General features: G+C 56.8%; 1 protein-coding gene across 20 annotated transcripts in view; it reads right to left on the minus strand.

Annotated features, from left to right (window-relative positions):
* Positions 1 to 20,926, minus strand: part of MYT1L (myelin transcription factor 1 like) — a 403,728-nt gene that overhangs the window by 21,337 nt on the left and 361,465 nt on the right. For all 20 annotated transcript variants that reach the window (XM_060410777.1, XM_042242758.2, XM_060410779.1 and 17 more), the window contains 3 exons: positions 13,477 to 13,539; positions 7,415 to 7,498; positions 5,689 to 5,910 (listed from right to left, as the gene is read on the minus strand). In XM_060410777.1, the coding sequence (XP_060266760.1) occupies positions 5,689 to 5,910; positions 7,415 to 7,498; positions 13,477 to 13,539 (369 nt within the window). The remainder of the gene's footprint in view (positions 1 to 5,688; positions 5,911 to 7,414; positions 7,499 to 13,476; positions 13,540 to 20,926) is intronic.

Below are 20,926 nucleotides of genomic sequence, written 5' to 3' on the forward strand. Positions count from 1 at the left end.
GGTGTGAGGCCTGCCCCAGAGAACAGGCCCTGTTGGCTTCCTTCTCTCCTCCCAAGGAGGCAGACTGATTACAGCGTGAAACGGGGGCCTGGCTGGTTCCCCCAGAGGAGTACCGCAATCACGGTGAGTCAGCACAGGGAACTCCAGGGAGACGATCTCCACGCCCGCAGCATCTTTCCTCCAGAGGCCTGGGACCCTCCGCCCTCCTCACCTCCTGCAGATCTCAGAGAATCCAGAATGGAGGCGTCTCCTCTCGTAAGTGAGCTGCCATGATTCCAATGTCCTTTCCTCAAATAGAAATCTACCAGCCAGACTGGAGGCCCTGCCACGCCTTCCGTTCCCTCCACCCCGCCGCCAGGAGGCAATGGGAGCCGAGGTTTGGAGAAGGTGGGAAGAGGTTGTGTGATGGCCCTGGGGAGAGGCAAGTGTCCAGGGGCTGGACAAGAGCCCAGCAGGAGCGGGTGCAGGGCTGGACTGTGGCCAGACCAGCGTGCCGGGGCTGCGATGCTGTGAAGTCCGGGTTTACCTCCAGCCGGTCTCGAGCCGGGAACCCTGGGGCTGCTTCAGTGTCCCATGTCCACACGTGGGGTTTGGGGGAGTGTGGCCATGGTCTCAACCTGAGAGGGAGCCCACATCCACGCTCCTGGGCAGATAGCGACCCATCCGCCGAGGCCAAGGGCAGCGGACGCTCCTCCCGTGGGATGGCTCGGCAGGAAGAGGTCTGCCCTCTTCACTCCCTCTCCCTGGGGTCCATCCCATGGCACCAGGCTTCTTTTGTGCCTGCCCTGCGGCAGCCTTGGCCTTGGTCTTGCAGATATACAGAGGGACAGACTGAGATGCCGGTGGTCCACGGACAAAGCGCCCAGATAGTCCTTGGCTGTCCAGCTTTCTCCTTACTGGCACCTCTGAAATGGAACTATGCAGACCTCAGGGAGCTGTGGCTGCTTGCTGACATAAATTTTGGTTAAAAAACACCCCCAAAAAACAAAAACTACGGCTTTTCCACATCACAGAAAGGCAGGTGCATAAAGGCTCTCTTCTCCTTGGACTCACGAGCATCCCATGTGGACTGCATGTCCCAGCATCCCATGCAGACTACATTTCCCAGCATGCCTTGCACTAGGTGATGCTATGGACCAGGTTCCACCCGTGGGGTAAGAAGGAAGTAATCCGTGTTCCCCGACTCCCAGGGGGATCCTCCGCATTCTCATCGTCCTGGGCTGTGGAATGAAGACCACCCTTGAAGAAGGTGCTGAAGGTGACTGAGACCTTCTCTGCTGTCCCCTCATCTTGTTCTGTCCTGTGAGCAAGAAAGGAACCTCCAGTCTTTGGAGTGATTCTTAAGGCTGCGTATCCAGCTCACATTTACATTAAAGGAAAAGGTTGATTACAAAAATAACTCATAGAAGTCACTCACTATGGTGACATTTTTACAGTTCTCTTGGGAAACATCAAGCACAATAAATATCCTAAAAAAGGCGATCTCTTCATTTATAAAGGACTGTAGAGGAACTGAAAACAAATAAGTTAGGTCATGTGGTCCAGGTGGGAAGAGGTTTAAGAGGGTCTGGGAGGTAATTTTTTAAAAAATTATTTAGATGAAGCCCAGTGAGAGACGACTTACTTCTAAGATCACTTATGTATTTATTTGTTAGGATTAGAGCTTTAATTTTTGGAGAATCTTCCTACTCTACGTAAAGTGGAATGAGACTGAAGTGAGAGCACGGCGTGGCCAGCACACTCGCACACAGAGCAGTTCCACAGTTACAGAAACCCCCGCCCCAGCCCCTCCCTCCCCGCCTCTGTCTCTCCTGCATAGGAGGCTCCACAGTTTCCATAGTCCTGACACCCCCACTCAAGCTGGGGGGCCTTTCCAGTCAGCTGAGTCATCGTCCCCACCCCCCGGAGGCCGGTGAGACCCTGTCAGGGTGTCCTCTCTCCAGCCCTTCCCCTGACACCTCTGACCCTGATCCTGGAATCTGACCCGGAACCATTCCAGGCACCTCGTCACGTGTCTGGGGAGGTCCTGGTGCTGTGGTCAGTCTGCGTCTCAAGATCTGGCCCGTCAAGTCCCTGTGACTGCCCTGTGCCTTTAACTCTTTCCATTGCCCGGCTTCTTTCCTTCAGATAAAGCGCACATCCAGCTGCCCCTTCCAAGAATGCCCTCCCTTGCTCCTGAGAGGCTACACTTACTCCCAGGTCTTGCTGCTCATCTCAGCTGCAGCTGTTGACTCAGCCAGTCCTAACGATGGAGTGAGCACTTCCTAGAGCTTCACAGAGGCTCTGCTGAGGAGAAAGAGGGTAGGAGGAGGTCCCCCGCATCCTTATATGGAAGAAATGAATGGAACGGCTTCGCAGCAGATGGGGGCATGGCACTCGGGGGCGTGCCAGTGAGGTCGCTTCCCTGAGGAGGAGAGCAGGGACCCGGGAGCCAGGGCACGTGCCCCCTCTCCTCTACGGCCCTTCCTCATCCCACTGGGTGGTCATGGCCTGCGGGGGAGAAGGCACCAAACAGGGATTTCCACCTTCGTCTCCTCTTCTGGCTCTAAAAGCTGCTGTGCTATTGTGGCATGTGGGCTGTATAAATAGCCTGAACCTCAAGCCACTACCTATGCCTTTCTGGGATGCTTGTCCACACCCAGGCCTCAAAAGTCTGAGGAACCGCCAGTGGCTTCCAGACAGTCAGCCAGGCCCAAGGACTTCACAGGGGGAGGCATCAGGACCCTCTGCTAAGCCCGTGTTTGTGCCTCAGCTGTGTGCCAGCCAGGAATGCGGTTCTCACACCACCAGGGAACAACATTTCATCTATACAGTAAAACAGATGAAAACTTGTTCAGCAGCTGAAAGCTGCAGGCCAACATGCGACAGGACACGATTCAGCCTTCAAAAGGAAGGTGACCTGGTGCAGGCTCTAATGTGGAGGGACCTGGGGGCTGTGCTGATGGAGATAAAGGACCATGGGGCAGACAGCCTGTGATTCCCCCTAGGTGAGGACCAGAGTCCGACCCGCTAGACGGCAGTGCCAGGGGCCATGGGGCTGGGAGAGCACGTCCAGTGGGCACAGGGTTTCCCTCTGGAGGTGAGGGCTCTGGGGGTGAACGTGCCTGCACAACAGTGGGACTCTACTTATCGCTCGCGAACGGGACACTTAAGAGTGGGTAGGACGGTAAATGTGATGTTGTTTTTTACCACAATTTTAAAAGTGGAGGTCAGCTCTCCCAGGGTCCTGTTCACCCTCTAACCCCCTGCACCCTGTCCCCCAAGACACATTTATACCCAGAAGAGTGCCCGCCACCTGCCACCTGGGGGTTCCCGTCACTCTCCACGCAGCATGGACGTCCCTTCCCTCCTCAGAGCGGGTAGGGGTAGTGGGTCAGACCGCTGAGTGAGCGGCACAGAGAAACGAAGCATCTAAAATCTCCGCGCGGCCCCGCCCACCACAATCAATCAGGGCCCCGCCCACCACGACCAGGGCCCCGCCCACCGCGGAGGGGCCTCTGATACTGAGGCTCCGCCCACAGTGGCTCCGCCTCCCGGCTCTGTCTTACTGTGGAGCCGCCTGGACCACAGCTCCGCCCCCAGCGTTAGATGGGGTGGACTGACCGTTCCTGCCCTGGACTCAGGGTCTCCTCCTGGCACCCCCTCGGCGCCCTGGGTGAGCTGTCTGCAGACCCGAGGGTGCATCACGGGGATTCTGGACGGAGAGATTCACAGTCACGGGTCTGTCTTCACTGGACCTGCCCCAAGATTCCCTCCCGCTCCAAGACAGGGTGCCTTTGGATCAAAGCCCCGTCCTGGGCAGAAACCGTGCGGAGGAGTGTCGGTTAGGGGAACAGAGACGGGGAAGGCTAGAGACCAGGAGAGCCTCGGCGTCTTTATGCGATTGCTGGGTCCGGGCGCCTGAGTGTTAAGCCGGAGGGTAAGAAGGTGTCGGGCGTGCGCGGAGGGGCCCAGGGTCCCGCCTGGTAGGAGCGCCTGAGTCCGAGGCCCGGGTCCGCCCCACAGGCCCCAAGGGGTCACTCAGTGACCAGCCTGTAGGGGGTGCACGCTGCTGGGTGGCTCCCTACGAAGGTCACCCGATTCTCGGGCAACAGTCCAGTCAGCGGCTTGGAAACGGCGCGAGGAGCAGCTACATTCATGTCTGTCCTCTGGTGGTGTTTCCGGTACCCGAGAGTGTGCGCGTGAGTTGTCGCTCAGTCGTGTCCAACTCTTTGCCACCCCATGGACTGTAGCCCGCCAGGCTCCTCTGTCCATGGGATCCTCCAGGCAGGAACACTGAAGTGGGTTGCCATGCCCTTCTCCAGGTACCCCAGTGCTTATGTCCTCAGAGAAGTGGAGCTTGCCCTCATCTGTGTCTGAGTATGGCCTATCTGTGACCCTTATCCATAGATCATGTAGGCAGGATTAAAAAAAAATTTTTTTTTAATGTTTTTGATTGCCAGATACTGAAGGAAGCAGGCACTTTTGGGGGGGCATTCTGGCACTTTTGGGGGGCATTTTGGCACTTTTTGGAGGGCATATTGGCACTTCCTGTCAACATGTGAAAACTAGCATTTCTGCCTCTGGGACTGTGTCCTGAAGACGGCCTGGCACAAGGAGGCACAGATGTCAGCAGAGGGAGTTCTCTTGAGTAACACCCCGTCTAGAATGGAGTTTGGGGGCACAGGCCAAGTCCTCCCGCTGGGAAGGGGGGTGGCTCTGAGCGGAGTGAGACGTTTGTCCCGCCAAGTGCATGCTGTGGCCAGCCTGGCCCGGGTGTCCGTGCAGGGCTGGCCCCACCCCACGCACACAGCCGTGGAGCACTGGGATCTGTTTCTACCCAAAGGAGGAAGCCCGTGTGTGCTGTGGGCTGGGGGCCTCTGCATCTTTGGATGCAAGCCTCTCTGGTCACGGGCGCTTTCTGACAGGAGATGCGGGGACCCCCCCATCCCGCCCTGGGGAGGGTCAGGGAAAGACACTCATCTGTCTCTTTTGGGCCCTGAGTTTCTACCTGAGCAGGAACTTCTTTACAATAAAAACCAAACTTCCTAAAGAACGTGAAGGCTCATGGCCATATGTCGTCCCTTTTGGCTTATTCTGTGTTTGATGTGGTCTTGCAGATGGAGGCGAGGTGCCGGGGTTTGAGGTTAGAGGGCTCATGAGGCCCCGTGGGTTTATGTCATCCGTGAGGTGCTGTGTCTCCCGCGTGGCTCCCAGAAAGCTGGGGGTGGCTGAGACGTGCCTGCCTCAGTCACTCATCCTGACGCCCACGGGGGCCACTTGCCTCTTCTGAGTCGGTGTAATTGTATATACAGATATTTTAAAATTAAGCAAATAATAATCCGTGGGGGGGGGGTGATTGGTTTTTTTGGAGGTTTTCTGATGTATCTGACGAGGCTTCTGTAACCACGTGCCGCCTTGTCCTTGAGTGAGACCTGTTTGCCATATTCAGCCAAAACGAATAATTAAACCCACAGATACTCCTGTGAGTGTGTGTGCGTGTGTGAAATGGCAGCCTGTTCCTGTGGATCCCAATCAAAGGCACTGGGAAGCCTCTCCGTATGCCCTGATGCTGGGGGATGAGTGTGTGCTCTGCAAAATGCGCCTGCGTCTGCGGCTTCCTCCCCGCGCCTCGGCACGCTGTGAGCTGGTGTGGGTTCCCAGTCCTCTCTCCCCCAGGCTGGCACGCAGCGGGGCAGGTGCACTCACCTGCGGTGGGTGAGGAAGCTGCCGCTGACGTGCCCCGAGCCGTCGCAGCCGGGCGTGGGGCAGGACATGCCCTCCGTCTTGACCGACTTCCAGGAGAACTGGGAGCCGTTGAGGTAGCCGTCCTTCTGCCTCTTGGCCGCCAGCGGGCACCCGGACGCGCTGCGGTGCGAGGCGTACTTGCCGGTGATGTGGCCCTGGCCATCACACCCGGGCACCGGGCACCTGGGGGCAGACGGGGCACGTGACTGTCTCGCCCCCGGGTGCCCCGAGGCCCCGCAGCCAAGTCAAAGTAACCTGACACGAAGGAAAACCCAGCATCTTTTTCTCCGGTTCCAGTGGGATTAAAACAAAACAAGACCACTCAAAGGCACCACCTAGTGGAGCCGTGAGGTACTTCACCCTCCGGGACACTGGTCCAGGGAAGGCCCTGGAGCAGAGCATCCCGGCTTGGGGGAGGGATGCCCATACCGCGCGAGGAAAAGAACTCCTTTGTTGGAGCAGGTGGGTTGCGGGTGACTGTCTGAGAGGCACCGCTTTGAGACAGGGTCTCAGCCTCCAGCAGGAGATGTGCAACAATGGGAAATTGACTTTGGGATTATTTTTTTAAAGATTATATTATAAACCCGTGTTCTTCTCAGAAGCTGGAGAACACCTATTTGGCCGTGTTTTCTAGACCACAGGATTCCCCGCCAGCCAGACAGGGGTGTGAGGAGCAGAGGTGGTTTAGTTACAAGGTACTCCAGGAGCACTTTTTTATTTTTGTAATACATGGGAAGCTCACCAACTGGAGCTAAAATTCAGTAACAGGCTAATCAAGCAGTGCTTCTGAATCCTCTCTGTCACAGGTTATGGCAAAGCACCGAGGACTTACAGCCAAACCACAGGCACGTTCTTATTTTAATTTTTTTGTTTGTTTTCATCAAAACTTTTCTCCAAAGACATTGAGTGAGATTAAAATTTCAGGAAAGTGGCATTGGTAAGCTGCAGTCCATGGGATCGCTAGGAGTCCGACAGGACTGAGCGACTTCCCTTTCACTTTTCACTTTCACGCATTGGAGAAGGAAATGGCAACCCACTCCAGTGTTCTTGCTGGAGAATCCCAGGGACAGGGGAGCCTGGTGGGCTGCCGTCTATGGGGTCACACAGAGTCGGACACAACTGAAGTGACTTAGCAGCAGCAGCAGCAGCAGCATTGGATTTGTATCACAGGTTTTTGAGGCTCACTGGGAAGAGGTTCAGGGCCATTGCCTGCAGGGAGAGGGTTGGGGGGGTGGGCTGGCCTTCTACCCCCGATGGTCTCCATCCTCCTTAGCAAGAAGCAGAGGACCGGCAGCGGAATGCCTTGCATAAGCGGGAGACTCAGCCGTATGCTGGGTGTTGTGGTTAATAACTTCATACGCTCTCATGAATCTGACAGGGTATGTAAATACGCTCAGTATGTATGCAAATACACCCAGTAAATTAACTCTCCCAGCGAGGGTAGAGGGACTTTCTGTGTAACTGGTTGTACACCCCAGATGGATGGACATTCGGCTGTCACCTCATCTGTCACTCGGAGGGTGCTTCTGGCCGACTGCGGGTCTGCGTGGTTCTGCTCTAGAAGCTGCGACCTCGCCCTAGTCCAGCCGCGCCGAGCCTGCCCCGCCCCGCCCCCGGCCCGCCCCCGGCCCGCCCCGCCCCGCCCCGCCCCAGCACCCCTCCCCCGCCCCGGCCCCGGCTCGCGCACCTGATGGGCTCCTGGTCCTCCTTGTCCTCTTTGCTCTGTGCTATCCTGATGCCGCTCTTCTTGGCTCTGGGGCATCCTGAAAGGCTAAGGAAACAGGTGACTTCAGAAGCTGTCCCGCACCTTTACCCTCGAGCTCCTTTCACCGTTGATGGTGCTTTGACCCAATTTCCTGCAGAAACTGGTGCTTCTTGGCATGAAGACAAAGTCCTGGGGGAGGGCCCATTCGGGCGCAGGAGCCCCTTGGGGCCTTCAGACACTGCAGGTCCCCTAGAAGGGCACCCAGAGCCTGGTGGGGGGAGCTGGCTCCTGTGCGGTCCCGAGTCCCAGGAGAGGCGGGACTGGCTTGCCGTGGTGGGGTGTTCTCGGCACAGAGGGGCTACAGTGGGGAGACACACAGGCCCCTCTTCCTTCCTGCAGCCGTGCCTGCAGGCGCATCACAGAGCCCCCCAACCTGGGAGGGGTGTGCGCCTGCCTTCCGGCCCCGTTTGCCTGACGTACCACTTCCCTTGGCACCTTCGGAAGATGCAGTGCAAACTGACCAAGCTGATTTTATTTAATTTTGCAGTTTGGAGAACTAACAGCTCCCATTATCTAAAGGAAAATTTCCAGCTGGAATGTCTATATGATTTTCTTTCCTGTTCAGCGGTAGGTAATGCGAGAATATTTGGTGTGAAATTATACAGGATGACAGGGAATCTTTGTGAGGAACTAGGGAACCGGGCCCTGGGCGGTCTCTGGAGCCGCCCAGGGGGCCAGGGCGGGCCGGCGGGGTCTGGGCGGGTGTGCCGCTCTGACCCTCTTCCTGACTTTGTTGGGGCTGCTTCCCCAGAGCACGCCGGTCCTCAGCCCCTGGCCCCATCACCTCCGTCTCCCTAGCGGTGTCCCACACTTGTGCAGCTGCCTGGCTCCTCTCCGGGAAGCCGCACCTCCCAGTAGAGGTCGGTCTGGAGCCCAGACCTGCGCCCTGTGGCTGAGCGCTGTTGGCCGTCCTGCCTGCCTCCCTCTTGTTGCTGCCTTCCCTCCTCCACCCTGAACTTCAGGGGGAGGTGTGGCTCCGGGCCCCCGCCCGCCCGCCGAGCTGGGGCTGGGAGTGAAGAGAAACTGGAACAGAGCCAAAGCAGAGCAAGTGGTGCCTCCAGGAGCTCAGCCTGGACCTGACTCTGACTCCGAGGAAAACTTGGCTCTGACACAGGGGCTGGTCTGGAATCCTGGCATCGTGTCCAGGGCGGGAGAGTCCACAGCCGGCTCTCCCAGGCTCTCCCAGGCTTGGCAAGTTTCTCCCAGGCTCTGCCAGTCTCAGCGAGGCCAGCCTCTGGGTAGGAAGCGGCGCTGCTGTGTCCGAGTGATGGTCCTGCATGCTGGCTCTTGCCCTTGAGAAGCTGTGCACGTGGCCGCCTGCGTGTAGAGCTTTGTGGCCCATTGAGAGCCTCTGGATGGGGCCAGTGCCCCCCAGAAGGCTGCCAGTCCTGATCTGTGCTGGTACTGGGGAGCCTAGAAGGGGGCTCTCCTCCCTGCTGGTGTCTGCACTTCCTCAGGCTGGTTCCCTCACCTCCCTGGGACAGGGGGACACGTCCACCTCGGGGCAGGGAGGACGTGGGGCTCTAGCTTGGTCTCCCTGAGCTCAGGGGACCAAGTGATGCATCTCGGCCCTGTGCTGCGCCGGTCCCCAGGGAGGACAGGTTGTGTCCTTATTGTGAAAGAGCGGAGCTAAGGTGCCTGGGAACCAGGACCAGACCTCACAGGGTGGGCGTCCCTGTGCCCTGTGCTCACGCCCCGAGGGTCAAAGCAGCCCTGGAGGAGAGTGCAGCGGTTCCCAGAAATGCTCTTGGCACAGACGGGAGGGTCCGGGGATGGGTTCCTGCGGCGCCGTCCTGGTGGAGAGCCTGGAGCCCGTGGGGTGCCGCTGCCCAGGCGGGAGGGTCCCGGGGGACTCAGGACCTCCCACTGCGCATGCTCTGGGCCACAGGACTGCCGTCCTGGGTGGGGGGAGCGTCGGGGAGGCCGGGGGAGCCCGCCGGGGAGGACTTCCCAGAGACGTTGCTGTGCCGGCGCGTCTGGACATGCCATGCCGGAAGGAGCCAGCCTGGAGCAGGGTCCAGGAAAGACTGCGGCGGCTGGAAACAGCGCGTTTGCGGGAGAGCTGAGAGGCTGTGGTTTGGAGACCAGACACCTGGGACACAGCCTGAGCGCCTCCGTCCGCGGAGCGAGGTCTCTGCCGATGTCAGAGGGGACAGAGTTTCTGACTATGGGTTGTGTTTTTTTTAATAGGACATCAGAGATGGTCGGAGAAGGCAATGGCACCCCGCTCCAGTACGCTCGCCTGGAAAATCCCATGGACAGAGAAGCCTGGTGGGCTGCAGCCCATGGGGTTGCGAAGAGTCAGACACGACTGAGCGACTTCACTTTCACGCATTGGAGAAGGAAATGGCAACCCACTCCAGTGTTCTTGCCTGGAGAATCTCAGGGACGGGGGAGCCTGGTGGGCTGCTGTCTATGGGGTCGCACAGAGTCAGACACGACTGAAGTGATTCAGCAGCAGCAGCAGCAGCAGAGATGGTCAATATTGTTGATTACAGTGAGCTTAAGAACGCTTCAGAAGTGCTGGAGAGACAGCAAATCACACCATCACCACAACCGCAGCAAGAGCGCCGGCAAGTCACAGCCTGTGTTGGGCGGGAGGGCGGGCCTGCCTTTCCCCGAGGGAGCGTCTCGGGCCGTCCAGGGGCAGTCTGTCCACGATCAGCCGGGACATTGACGGTGGCCTCTCGGCCAAGTCCTGCTTCTGACAGCTAAGTACTCAGAGCCTGTTTCCTTCAGCAGAGACAGAAACGAACCTCCCGCTGCTCAGGGTGCTCTGAGGATGGCGGGGGGGCACATTTCCTGGTTCCTGGGGCAGCGTCCGAGACACAGCCCCGGGGAGAGGTGATGTCCGGAAGCAGATGGAGCTGCCTCTGGTGGGGGCGTCTGGGGGGCCCGAGAGCCAGTGCTCTCCTCCCTGGAGCCCAGGGAGGGGCACACACCCCTCCTTGTGGTATGCTTTGCCGACCTTGCGTGTTTCACAATTGGAAGGTTGCAGCCACTCTGACAAGTCTATAGGCTCCGGTTTGCCAATAGTACCTCTCACTCTGTCATGTTTTAAACCTCTTGCAATATTGTTACATCTGTTGTGCTGACCTGTGACCTCTGATAGTGCGATTACAAAATAACTGCAGCTCGCTGAAGGCCCGGATGACGGTCAGTGTGTTTGCCGCGTTCGAGTCTGAAGGCCCGGATGACAGTCAGTGTGTTTGCCGCGTTCGAGTCAGTGGCCCAGATCCACCGAACCCACCGTATCTCTGAGGTGCCTGTGACAGGCTGGAATCTTGGCAGGATTTAGAATAAGGCTGAGTGAGGGTCTGCTTCCTGGGAGGAATTTCCCTGAGGTTTGCAAGTAGGGAACACCACCTCACATGCCCAGGACATGACAGTCGCTCAGGCGTGTCCAACTCCGTGACCCCATGGACTATACAGTCCGTGGAAGTCTCCAGGCCAGAATACTGGAGCGGGTAGCCTTTCCCTTCTCCAGGGGATCTTCCCAACCCAGGGATCGAACCCAGGTCTCCCACATTGCAGGCAGATTCTTACCAGCTGAGCCCCCAGGGACGCCCCGAAAGGCGTTTCTGTGTGCACTTGTGACCTCTGAGAGTCGCTGGGCCTCTGTCCCTCTCTGGTGCCCAGTGTGCCCAGGACCTGTCACGCAGGCCCCTCCTCAGCCAGTGGCTTGAGCTCACTCTGACTTGCACTCACGGAGCATATTTCTCAGATGAACAATACTGTGGAACATGCCGCCCCGCAGGGCTGTGTGTAGCTCGCAAGCACGCTGAAAACCAAGTCAAATTTACTTCTCAGCTCTGTGGACTAATCCTGGTACTGTTAACTCCAGCCCTAGAGAGGGGCTTCAAGTCAAGCTTTAATTACGTGTTACCCACAAGTTCACACTATACTAACATACACCCTGTTCTAAAATGTGAATGAGTGCATACACGTTTAAAATCAAATTGGATAAATGTACGTCATGCCAAACCAAGAAGACAAAGAGTAGGAAAACAGACGGGTGGGCGTGAAATGGCCAGGAGAGGTCGCTTCCGGTTTGCAGGCGTTGCTCGGCTCTGGGAGCTGCGGCCTTGTGAGGACTGAGATACATCCAACACGAGACCAAGAGCAGCACAGAATGCGCTTGGCTTAGACGCTTAACTTGAGCTTGAGCTTGATCTCGTTTAATTTCAGTTTCCCAAAAGCAGCGATGCTACTGCAGGGAGCCCCTCTGGAGGTATTCACCCTGCTCTGCACTCACAGTACAGCAGCTGGCTCTGGGCGGCCTGGTAAAACCGGCAAGATGACCCGGCGAGACTCCTCTGGACCCTGACGTGCGTGGCAGTGGCCCCGGGAACATCGGGTGTGTTTAGAGACGCCCGGTTGTCAGGAATGGGAAGGGGGTGCCACGGCAACAAGCAGGTGGGCTGGCGCTGCCCCCCCACACCCGACAATGCACGGGGCGGTCCCAGGGCAAAGGAGGGTCAGGCCCCAGACGTCCACAGTGCCAGGCGGGCAGCCCCAGACAGAGACCCAGGTGTTTCCGTCAAGCAAGTGTGAAGAGTCTGGCCGCCATCCGGTTTTCTTAGTGGGGCTTCCTAACCCCTGCGTCTCCAGACCCGCGCTGTTTAAAGGATGCTCCTGAATGGACGGGAGGTGGACACAGAGGGATGCGGCTTGCAGCAGGACCTTAAGGAGGAGAGAGCCTCCCTGGCGAGCTGCCTCCCTGAGCCAAGCCCAACCAGCCAGCTGGGGGCGGCCCCAGCCCGCCCCCCACGGCCCACCCGGCTGGTTGGCGGCCGATGGGCCCTGGGGTGACCCCCGGCTCTCCTGACTCCTCCCTCCCTGTCTCTCCTCTGTCCTTTCCCTTCAGTGTTTTGTGGGGGAAACTGAAAGGCTCATCCGCTGCCCAGTCTATGGTCTGATCTTAGAGAAAGGCAGGCTGACAGCTGTGTCGTTGCCTGTTTCCCTATTAGAGGCAGCTCTGCACCCTTCGTGGGAGACTCTGTGTTACAAGGGTCTCTGTTCACACCGGCTCTCGTCCTGCCCCGGCTTGCTGATCCTGACTGCACTTGACGAGGCATTCTTGCTCTGGGCCTCAGGGTCTACACCCTTCTTTGCACAGACCTTGGATTGAAAGGCTCCGTCCCTGCGCTCCTAACCTCCTAACGCAGGGCCTGCTGTAGAACTGCTGCGGTCATGGTTTAGCTGCCAGGTCATATCTGACTCTTTGGGACCCCACGAACTGCAGCCCTCCAGGCTCCTCTGTCCGTGGGATTCTCCAGGCAAGAATACTGCAGTGGGTGGCCATTTCCTTCTCCAGGGGATCTTCCTGACCTAGGGAGCAAACCTGGGTCTCCTGCATTGCAGGCAGACTCTTTACCCGGCCACCTGGGAGGCTCCTGGTGTAGAACGGAGGTTCATAAGCTGTTTCGGGGGTGCGAGCCTGCCTGGAGCCCCCGTCGTCTCAGACGATGGAATCTCCACGCTGCCCTTAGAAGTCCCTGCCCTCGGGGACCGGCGGGCCTGGATTTGTGAGGTCAAGCGTTTCTGTGTGCTCAGCTCTGCTGATCCCTGCTTATAATAACCAAACAGCTTTGTGGCTCTAATCTCAATATTTAGGAGATCAGCTCTCAGTGGGATTAGCAAGCTTGCCTCTCAGTGGCTGTTCTCAGGGAGCTTATAATATCCTGGCTCTCCTTCTCATCCTTTGTCAGTTTAGAGGGGCGTGCCCCTGCATGACTTGGGAAAGGGTTCCTGAGATGGAGCTGGTGGCACCATTGCCGGGGGACGGGGGCGTCCGAGGGGCCTGTGGGCCCGAGAGCTGGTGTTCTGAGTGAGGGTGCCTTGGCCGGGGCCAGGCTGCTTTGTGGTCTAGGGTCTGTAGACCCTCAGTTCCCCGGTGGGGCCACCTGAGCATGTGTGGAGCCTGAGTTGAGAGGGCTCAGGGGCAGGGGCTCGGGGGGAGGGTCTCGAGCCCGAGCACGTACCTTCGGTGGGAAGCGTAGTTGCCGGTGATGTGCCCGGAGCCGTCGCAGCCAGGCGTGGGGCACCTGCAATCACAGACACACACGGGGTCACTGGAAAGGCATCAGTCTCCTGAACAAGTAGCTTCCGTATTCATCTGGTTTCTAAGGCTCTTGGGTGCTGAGCCTCCCTTGGTGAAGGAGGCAGGGCAGAGCTGGAGGGCCCCCGGGTGCACGGAGCAGCCCCATCCCCATCTCCTCCAGGCTTGGCCGGACCTCCCCCCTGCACACGGCGGCGCTCCCGGGGGCCGGGGGTCTCGGGGAAGTACTTGGTCCCCAGATATTCAGCCTGCAGTCTCCCCTGCTCCACACGCCCCACGTGCCCGCCCCGTCTCTTATTCAAGCGCGGTGGGCCAGGCACAGCTGGCGAGTTGCTGCACCTTCTGCGCACGATCTGAGGATTTTCACACGAACAGGCACGCACGCTGGCCCGAGGCTGGTCTGTGTCTAAACTCAAAACAACGCGTTACAAAGGGCCCGGCCACGCTGACCCCTCCCAGCCCTGCCCCTGATCGACCATGGGGCCTGGTGCAGGCACCCCCGTGCTAGGCCAGGGAGTAGGACCAGGGGTCTTTCAGACCCTCCGTGGGCACTCAGGGAGCTCTGCTTTGACACCGAGGTCTCTTGGTCCGCAGGTCAAGTCAACTGAGATAATGAGAGGGGTCCGGACGCTTAGGGGGCCCGTGTTTAAACCTTCCTGGGAGCTCCCTGCAGTCTCTCTGCCACATCAGAGCTGAGCTCGTGGCAGACGCTGTGTGTGAAGAGAGTTCCCTGAGTCCTGCCTCTGCGGACTGCCTTGAATCCACCATCGCGGGAACCAGCAGTCCTGCAAAGACGCTTTGGCTCCAGCTACTTCAGCTACGCTTGTAGCCGCCAAGAGGGTGAGAATGAAGGACAAAAGAGGAAAACACGTCTGTTCTTTTTACGAAATGTCAGCTCTCAAGAAGCAAGGATGAAATGAGAGCAGTGTTACTGCCCAGGAGGGACTCTTGGAGGGGGCCCTGTGCCAACATCCGCACTCAGTGAGCCTCTGAATTCCTGGCAGGGACACAGATCACAAATATAAAACAGTCATAAGTGTAAATGCTTTCTAGGTGATTTCAGCTTGCTCTCCACTCTGAAAGCCACCTGGGTATTGGCTGTTGGGCCAAGGCCAGCAAATTACTTGCTCACAGACAGACTTTCTCAAGGTCAGTGAGCGTGTCAGGGCGAGTGTGATGGGCCCACATAGACCCGGGCTGAGTCCAGGGGTGTGAATGTCATATCTTGACACTTAGACAGACGTCCAGTCTGTTGTTGATGTTAGGAACTGCCTAATTCTCATCTAGTCCTGAGGAAAGGACCACAGTCACCGACCTCAAGCATAGGGCTGGTGTGTCCTCTGAAGGATGAAAGTTTAATTTACCACCTGCACTCTGGGGGAAGGCAAACACTGAGAAGAAGTCGTCGACGTGTGTAAGCGGAGTCAGGGTGTAAAAACTGGAGTCAGAGGCCGAAGGATGCTGTCCTTTCATCAAAAACAATGCCCGGATCAGACTGTGGACCTGACTGTCGCCAAAGGAGCAGCTGTTCACGAACTTCAAGCCTGATCACAAGACTATTCGGTCAATAACGTGAGGGACTGAATTTAACTAGCTGATTTCCCGAATGGCACCTCATGTGGAGAGACCCCCCCCAACCCCAGAGGGAGGACATTTTGAAGCAATAAAAATCATTCTAAGAAAAGCAACTCCCCATGCACGTCTGTGTTTTGAAAATGTATCAAGAAACAGAAACGTTTCCCACCAGGCAATCATGCACTCCTGGCCTTGCTTTGTGGGCAAAGAAACCCTTTAACTCTTCCTAATTTCAGCTCCCAGTGCAAATTTATTTAAAATATATTCAGTTAAACACGAGTAGAAATTTTTAATGACTTCTTTTGGTAGAGGCAAGAGGAGGTTGACACACCCTGTTCCGGTTTAATTGAGGCGTCACAACCAAGACTGTGCAAATGAAAACAAGATCTGTACTAATTATAAAAAAGAGAAGAGGATTTTGGAGTAGTTTTTGTGCGTTTAAACCATTTATGAAAGTGTCATTTGAAGAAAAAGATGCATTTAAAACACCCTCTGTCACCATGAAAACAAAGAAAATGTTGCCTTGGGTCATTTTCAGAGCTTTCACAGTGTCAAGAAAGAAAAAAACATTTCCAGAAAGCAGCCTGGCTTTCTGGAAAGGTTTGTTGTTTTATCCTCAGAGTTTCAAGTTAGGTAGATGAGATCCAGTACCTGGCCTGCTGCTTGTTGGCTGTGCCAGTGTGGAGAAGCTAAGCCTTCCGCGGTCACACCCTCACCTGGGGGAAGGAAGACGGGCCGGTGGGGGCTGCGAATTTGCACTCATGGTCGCCCATCCTAGAAACAGCCCGCCCTGGCTCTCCGCAGGGCGGTGGCTTGGCATTTTCTTCTTTAGGGAGTGCTTCTGAACCGCAGGAGGCAGTCCGGGATGGGGACTCGTGATTCTCTAACAGCGCTGTGGAGCTCATTTTCGTGTTACTGCTCAAGACTTTAAGCCTTTTACAAACTCTGAGGTTTGCATACAGACTTCCTCGCTTTAATACATCCCAGCGTTTAAAAATACACTGTTTTCTGAAGTTGGTGAACGAGGAAGCGGCCATTCGTGTAACAAAAGGGGTCTCTGCTTCTCAGCGGATCAGCTCCGGCAGCAGCTCAGGTTGCTGCACAATCAATGCACAGAAGCTCGATGGGCTTCTGGGGAGGGGCGCGTATCCTCCGTGAAGGGAGGCCGTGCGGGACCACCCACATCCCTGAGGGTGGAGCCGGCAGGCCGCACGTGCGACACAGCTTGGCTTTGGAAACGGCAGCAGAGCATGGCTGGGTTTCCATGGAAATTCCCCATGAGGCTGGAGCTCCAGCACCTGGGTGAGGCCACCCCAGCCAGCGGTCCTCCCTGAGTCCGGCCGGTTGTCATTGACGCTCCCCCAGGTCTGTTTTACAGGCCTGTGGTTAGAGCTGTAACTTTCTGATAAATAAAATACTAGCTTCTCCATTTTTTTTTCTCTCCAGTCCAAAGGTACCATGGGTAAAAACACTCTGAGACAGGAAGTAGTGAACCCGTAATCTTAGAATCTCTGTCTGTTCCCAACGAAAATATTCATGATCCTTTGCCTTATCTGTGACCTTGAATTGCCTTGGGATTTAATCCATATCAAGAGAAAGTAACTCGGGGTAGTTCATGTCATTATCTGGCTGAATAAGTTGGTCCTGTGCAGACATTTAAGAAGCTGGATGGAAAAACCTAATACAATCTTTAAACCATGTTCATGTTTTGCAAAATTCAGGCAAGTCTGAAAAAAAAATCAGGACCACTCACAAACTCCTGGATTTCCTAGAACTAGCCTCTCTCAGCAGGGACAGAAAAGGTTTCTGTGGCTTTTGTGAGGCTAAGGCCTAAGGCCCAAGTGCTCCGACTTCCTCTTGACCATCTGCCCCCAGAGGGGCCACTGCAGCTCACACTTCCCCGGGGCGAGAGCCCCGCCAGCGCAGGAGAGGGCCTCTCCACGCGTCACGGCCTGTATCAGGAGAAGCCTCTGATCCCACATCACAAACGGGGCAGAGGCTGCCTCCTCACCTCGCCTCTGATGCATCCTCTGCAGGACATGTCACCCCTTGCTGTCATTTTCCTCCTGTTTACAGAACCGGGACCCTGATGCAGGGTGTAGCGGGGATAGACGTGGTTTAATCTGTTGACTGAAGCCGTGCTATGTCACTTAATTACCCCGATGGACATCTTTAAAGCGTCTCCTCTGTGTCCAGTCATCCTCTTTCTTTTGTATTTGTTGCTCATCCTCTCTCTCTTTTGTAAATTCGAGGGCTTGATAAGTAGTTCTGTTGAGACATTTAAAGCAGGGCATCTTCTTCGCGACAGGAGGGCCTCCGTCGGTGACGGGCCCTGAGTCTGTGCAGCCGCCCACCCTGGGCTCAGGAAGGGAGCTGTCTCATCGGCCCCTTGATGGGGGCAGCGGATGGCCAGGCAGGTGTCCAGCGTGGCCTCAGATGCTTGTTCTCAGTGATCAAGTTCACCGGACGTGACGCGGGTGAGGACCCAGAGCCCGTCAGTCTCTCTGCAGCCCCTGGCCGGGGGAGGCGCCAGCACTGGTGGGCGGCAGGAGCCACACGAGGCCGTGTGGCCAGCCTGCCCAGCGTCCGCTGCGATGCCTCCCCAGGGCCGGTCCGTGTGGCCAGCCTGCCCAGCCTCTGCTGCGATGCCTCCCCAGGGCCGGTCCACAGGGACAGTGTTCTCAGCATACTCAGGTCCCTCATCTTGATAAAACTGGTTACTTATTTTTTAAAATCTTATAACTAAAGGCTAAAATCCTGCCTGCAGGTCTGACCTGTCCTTGGGCCTCACCTCGCCAGTGAGCCGCCCTGTGAGGTCAACCTACAGACAGGCCTTGGCTCTGCCGGCAGCAGCAAAGCTGGCAGAGAAACGCTCACTGGACCCATGGGATGACAGGGCCAAAGGTCAGACTCAGGTTCCGGGAGACTTTAGAAAAATTTTGTGGCATGCTTCTGTGACAGCCCTTTTCATTAAAAAAAAAATTATCTATTTATTTTAATTGGAGGCTAATTACTTAACAATATCGTGGTGGTTTTTGCCATTCATTGGGTGTACATGTGTCCCCCGTTGTAAAAGCCTGTTTTGGCCCCTTTCTTTCACACTCATCCTACCAGGGGCATTTGTTAAGTAAAACACAAAATACTCTCAGTTTTAAATACTCTCAATTTTAAATGAAATCAGGAAAATGCAAAATTAGGCCTCATCTATAATAGTAAACTAATTGGAATGATTGACATCAACTCTGTAAAAGACCTGTCCCATTTATATGAAAAGTTCAACTCAAAAACATTTATGTGAAAATGCAAAAACATCTTTTTTTGACTTAAAGAGATATAGTTCTAAAAATGCATCTCTTAATTTTGAATTTTTGCGCATGTAAATGGGAAACAATGAAGAAATGCAGAGGAGTGCCAAATAAAGGTGCTTCAAACAGAAAGCTGACGCAGACCGACTCTGCAATCTTCTCCCCAAACAGAAAGAAACCAGGTCACTTAGACGCAACAGGCATCTCTTCCACCCAGTTTCCTGGGCTTATTTCCTGAAACTGGGGGAAAGCAAGGGTCTTATGAATTGATGTTTAGTTTGCATGACAACCAGTCATTTTCTCTCTTTTTGAATTTGGTATGGAGGAGACAAGTTTCAACCTTCCTCCACCCAGGCCCCACCTAGCCCCCGCCTAGGTTTTCACTGGGAACCTTCCCATCCTCCCACCCGACCCGGCCCCGGCTCGAGGCCCCTGTCTCACCTCGTCCTTTTTCTTGCCTCCTGTTAAAAGGCACAGGAGCACTGCAGACACACCACACACCGCGGGCGTGGGGACAAAGCTCGGATGCCAAGGCTGCTTCCTGGGCGGGGGGCTCGGCAAGGTCGGGGGTCCCGGCCCCTGTAATGCCACCTGCACGCCCCTGCTGGCCTGCAGAGGGGGCGGGTGGGCGCCTTTCCCTCCCAGGCCTGGGGGAGGCATTTGCAGACTGGGCTTCCAGCTGCGCCTGTCCACAGGACGCACCCCAACTTTCCCCATCCCCGGTTCTCCGCCCTTCCCGAGTCACGTGAGGACCTTTATCCTGCACACTTGGCCTTCCGGCGTCCTGAATGTCTACACATTTCGAGCCCTGATATTAGCAGACTTGGGGAGAAAGCCTTGCTTTCATACATGACTTGTGAACCAAAATCACCTTTTTCTTTTGCTTCCAAGCACTTTTCTTTTTAGATTACACTCAGACACAAACAAATCAATGAAAAAGAATCATAAAATGTAGTACCCTTCACACAATTTTTCAAAAACATTCATTTTGATGATTCAGATAGCGTTTTGGAATGGGTTAGACCTCAGGTTACTAAGAGCAAAGTGTGGTCTTGCAGATCAAATTTAAAGCTGCGGCTACAGGGGCCCCCAGGCTGCTGACTGCCCACAGCCCAGTGTGGTCGGGGGGCAGCGGGTGGGCATGCATGGTGGCTTGTGAGGCAGGTTTCACCAGAGCCGTGATGCCCGGTGACTCATTGACCACAGCAGAGCTGCAGTCTGCAAAGCCCAGCTGGGTGGCACACGTACCCTGCCACCCGCTGGTAAATGGCGTGTCCTCACGGGTTTAAATTCTGACGACTTAGAGGCCCACACGCCTGCATCAGCCTGGGGTCACCTTTAACGAGTGTTGTAAGACCCGCCTGCTGCTCATCCCCCAAGTCAGGCCCCTGCATGTCCTTGGAGGGTGGGCGCTGCCCCGGTCCTGGCTGTCAACACTGACGTAAGGGCTCTGGGGCTCTGGCCACGGATGGAGCTGGGCTGGGCCTGGCCCCCTCCTGGGCCCATCTCTGGGGACACTCGGGATGCACTCTGGCGGTTTGGGGAGCGTGGGGGTGGGCAGGGCCTGGCCCTCTCCTGGGCCCATCTCTGGGGACACTCGGGATGCACTCTGGCGGTTGGGGGAGCGTGGGGGTGGGCAGGGCCTGGCCCTCTCCTGGGCCCATCTCTGGGGACACTCGGGATGCACTCTGGCGGTTTGGGGAGCGTGGGGGTGGGCAGGGCCTGGCCCTCTCCTGGGCCCATCTCTGGGGACACTCGGGATGCACTCTGGCGGTTGGGGGAGCGTGGGGGTGGGCAGGGCCTGGCCCTCTCCTGGGCCCATCTCTGGGGACACTCGGGATGCACTCTGGCGGTTTGGGGAGCGTGGGGGTGGGCAGTCCTGCAGTTCATGCTGCATGCTCTCCGGCATCCTCCAACCATGCATCTCTGCTCTCAGGCCTCCCCATCGGGCCGGGTGCTGGCTCGGACCCCAGGCGCCGCTCTGAGCCACTGCCCACTGCCCGGCGCCCCAGGTCATCAGGGACAGGCTCCTGTCCAGGGCGGCCGACCTACCTAGCAGTGCTGGCGTCCCTCTCAATAACGGGGCGTGTCCTTGGGGCACTGCTGCGGGAGCACATGCACGTCCAGCAGCAGGGGAGCGGCTAGGCCGGAGCTGCGGCGGCCGCGGTCAGAATTGGAATTGGACGCGGAGGACCCATGCAAAAAAGAACATACAGAAAGGTGACTGTTGGAGAAGCCGCCGCTGACCCCAGCCAGCCGTCCCCGTGTCCTGGGGCTGCCACGCTCGCTGTGCCTGTGACGGGCATGCTGGGCCTGGGGGCTGGACGCGGGCAGGGCCGCCTGGGGGTACTCACCTTCCGAGGTTGCACGGAGCGCTAGGACGGCCACGCCACTTACACGGGGTGGAAGACGGGCATTACGGACTCGAGTGCCCACTGGGAGGGGACCCTCTCTGGCCACGGAGCAGGAGGGGGATGGAGGGGGTGCCCTTTC

The sequence above is a fragment of the Ovis aries genome, chromosome 2 (genome assembly GCF_016772045.2).
Source record: "Ovis aries strain OAR_USU_Benz2616 breed Rambouillet chromosome 2, ARS-UI_Ramb_v3.0, whole genome shotgun sequence".
NCBI classification, from domain to species: Eukaryota; Metazoa; Chordata; class Mammalia; order Artiodactyla; family Bovidae; genus Ovis; species Ovis aries.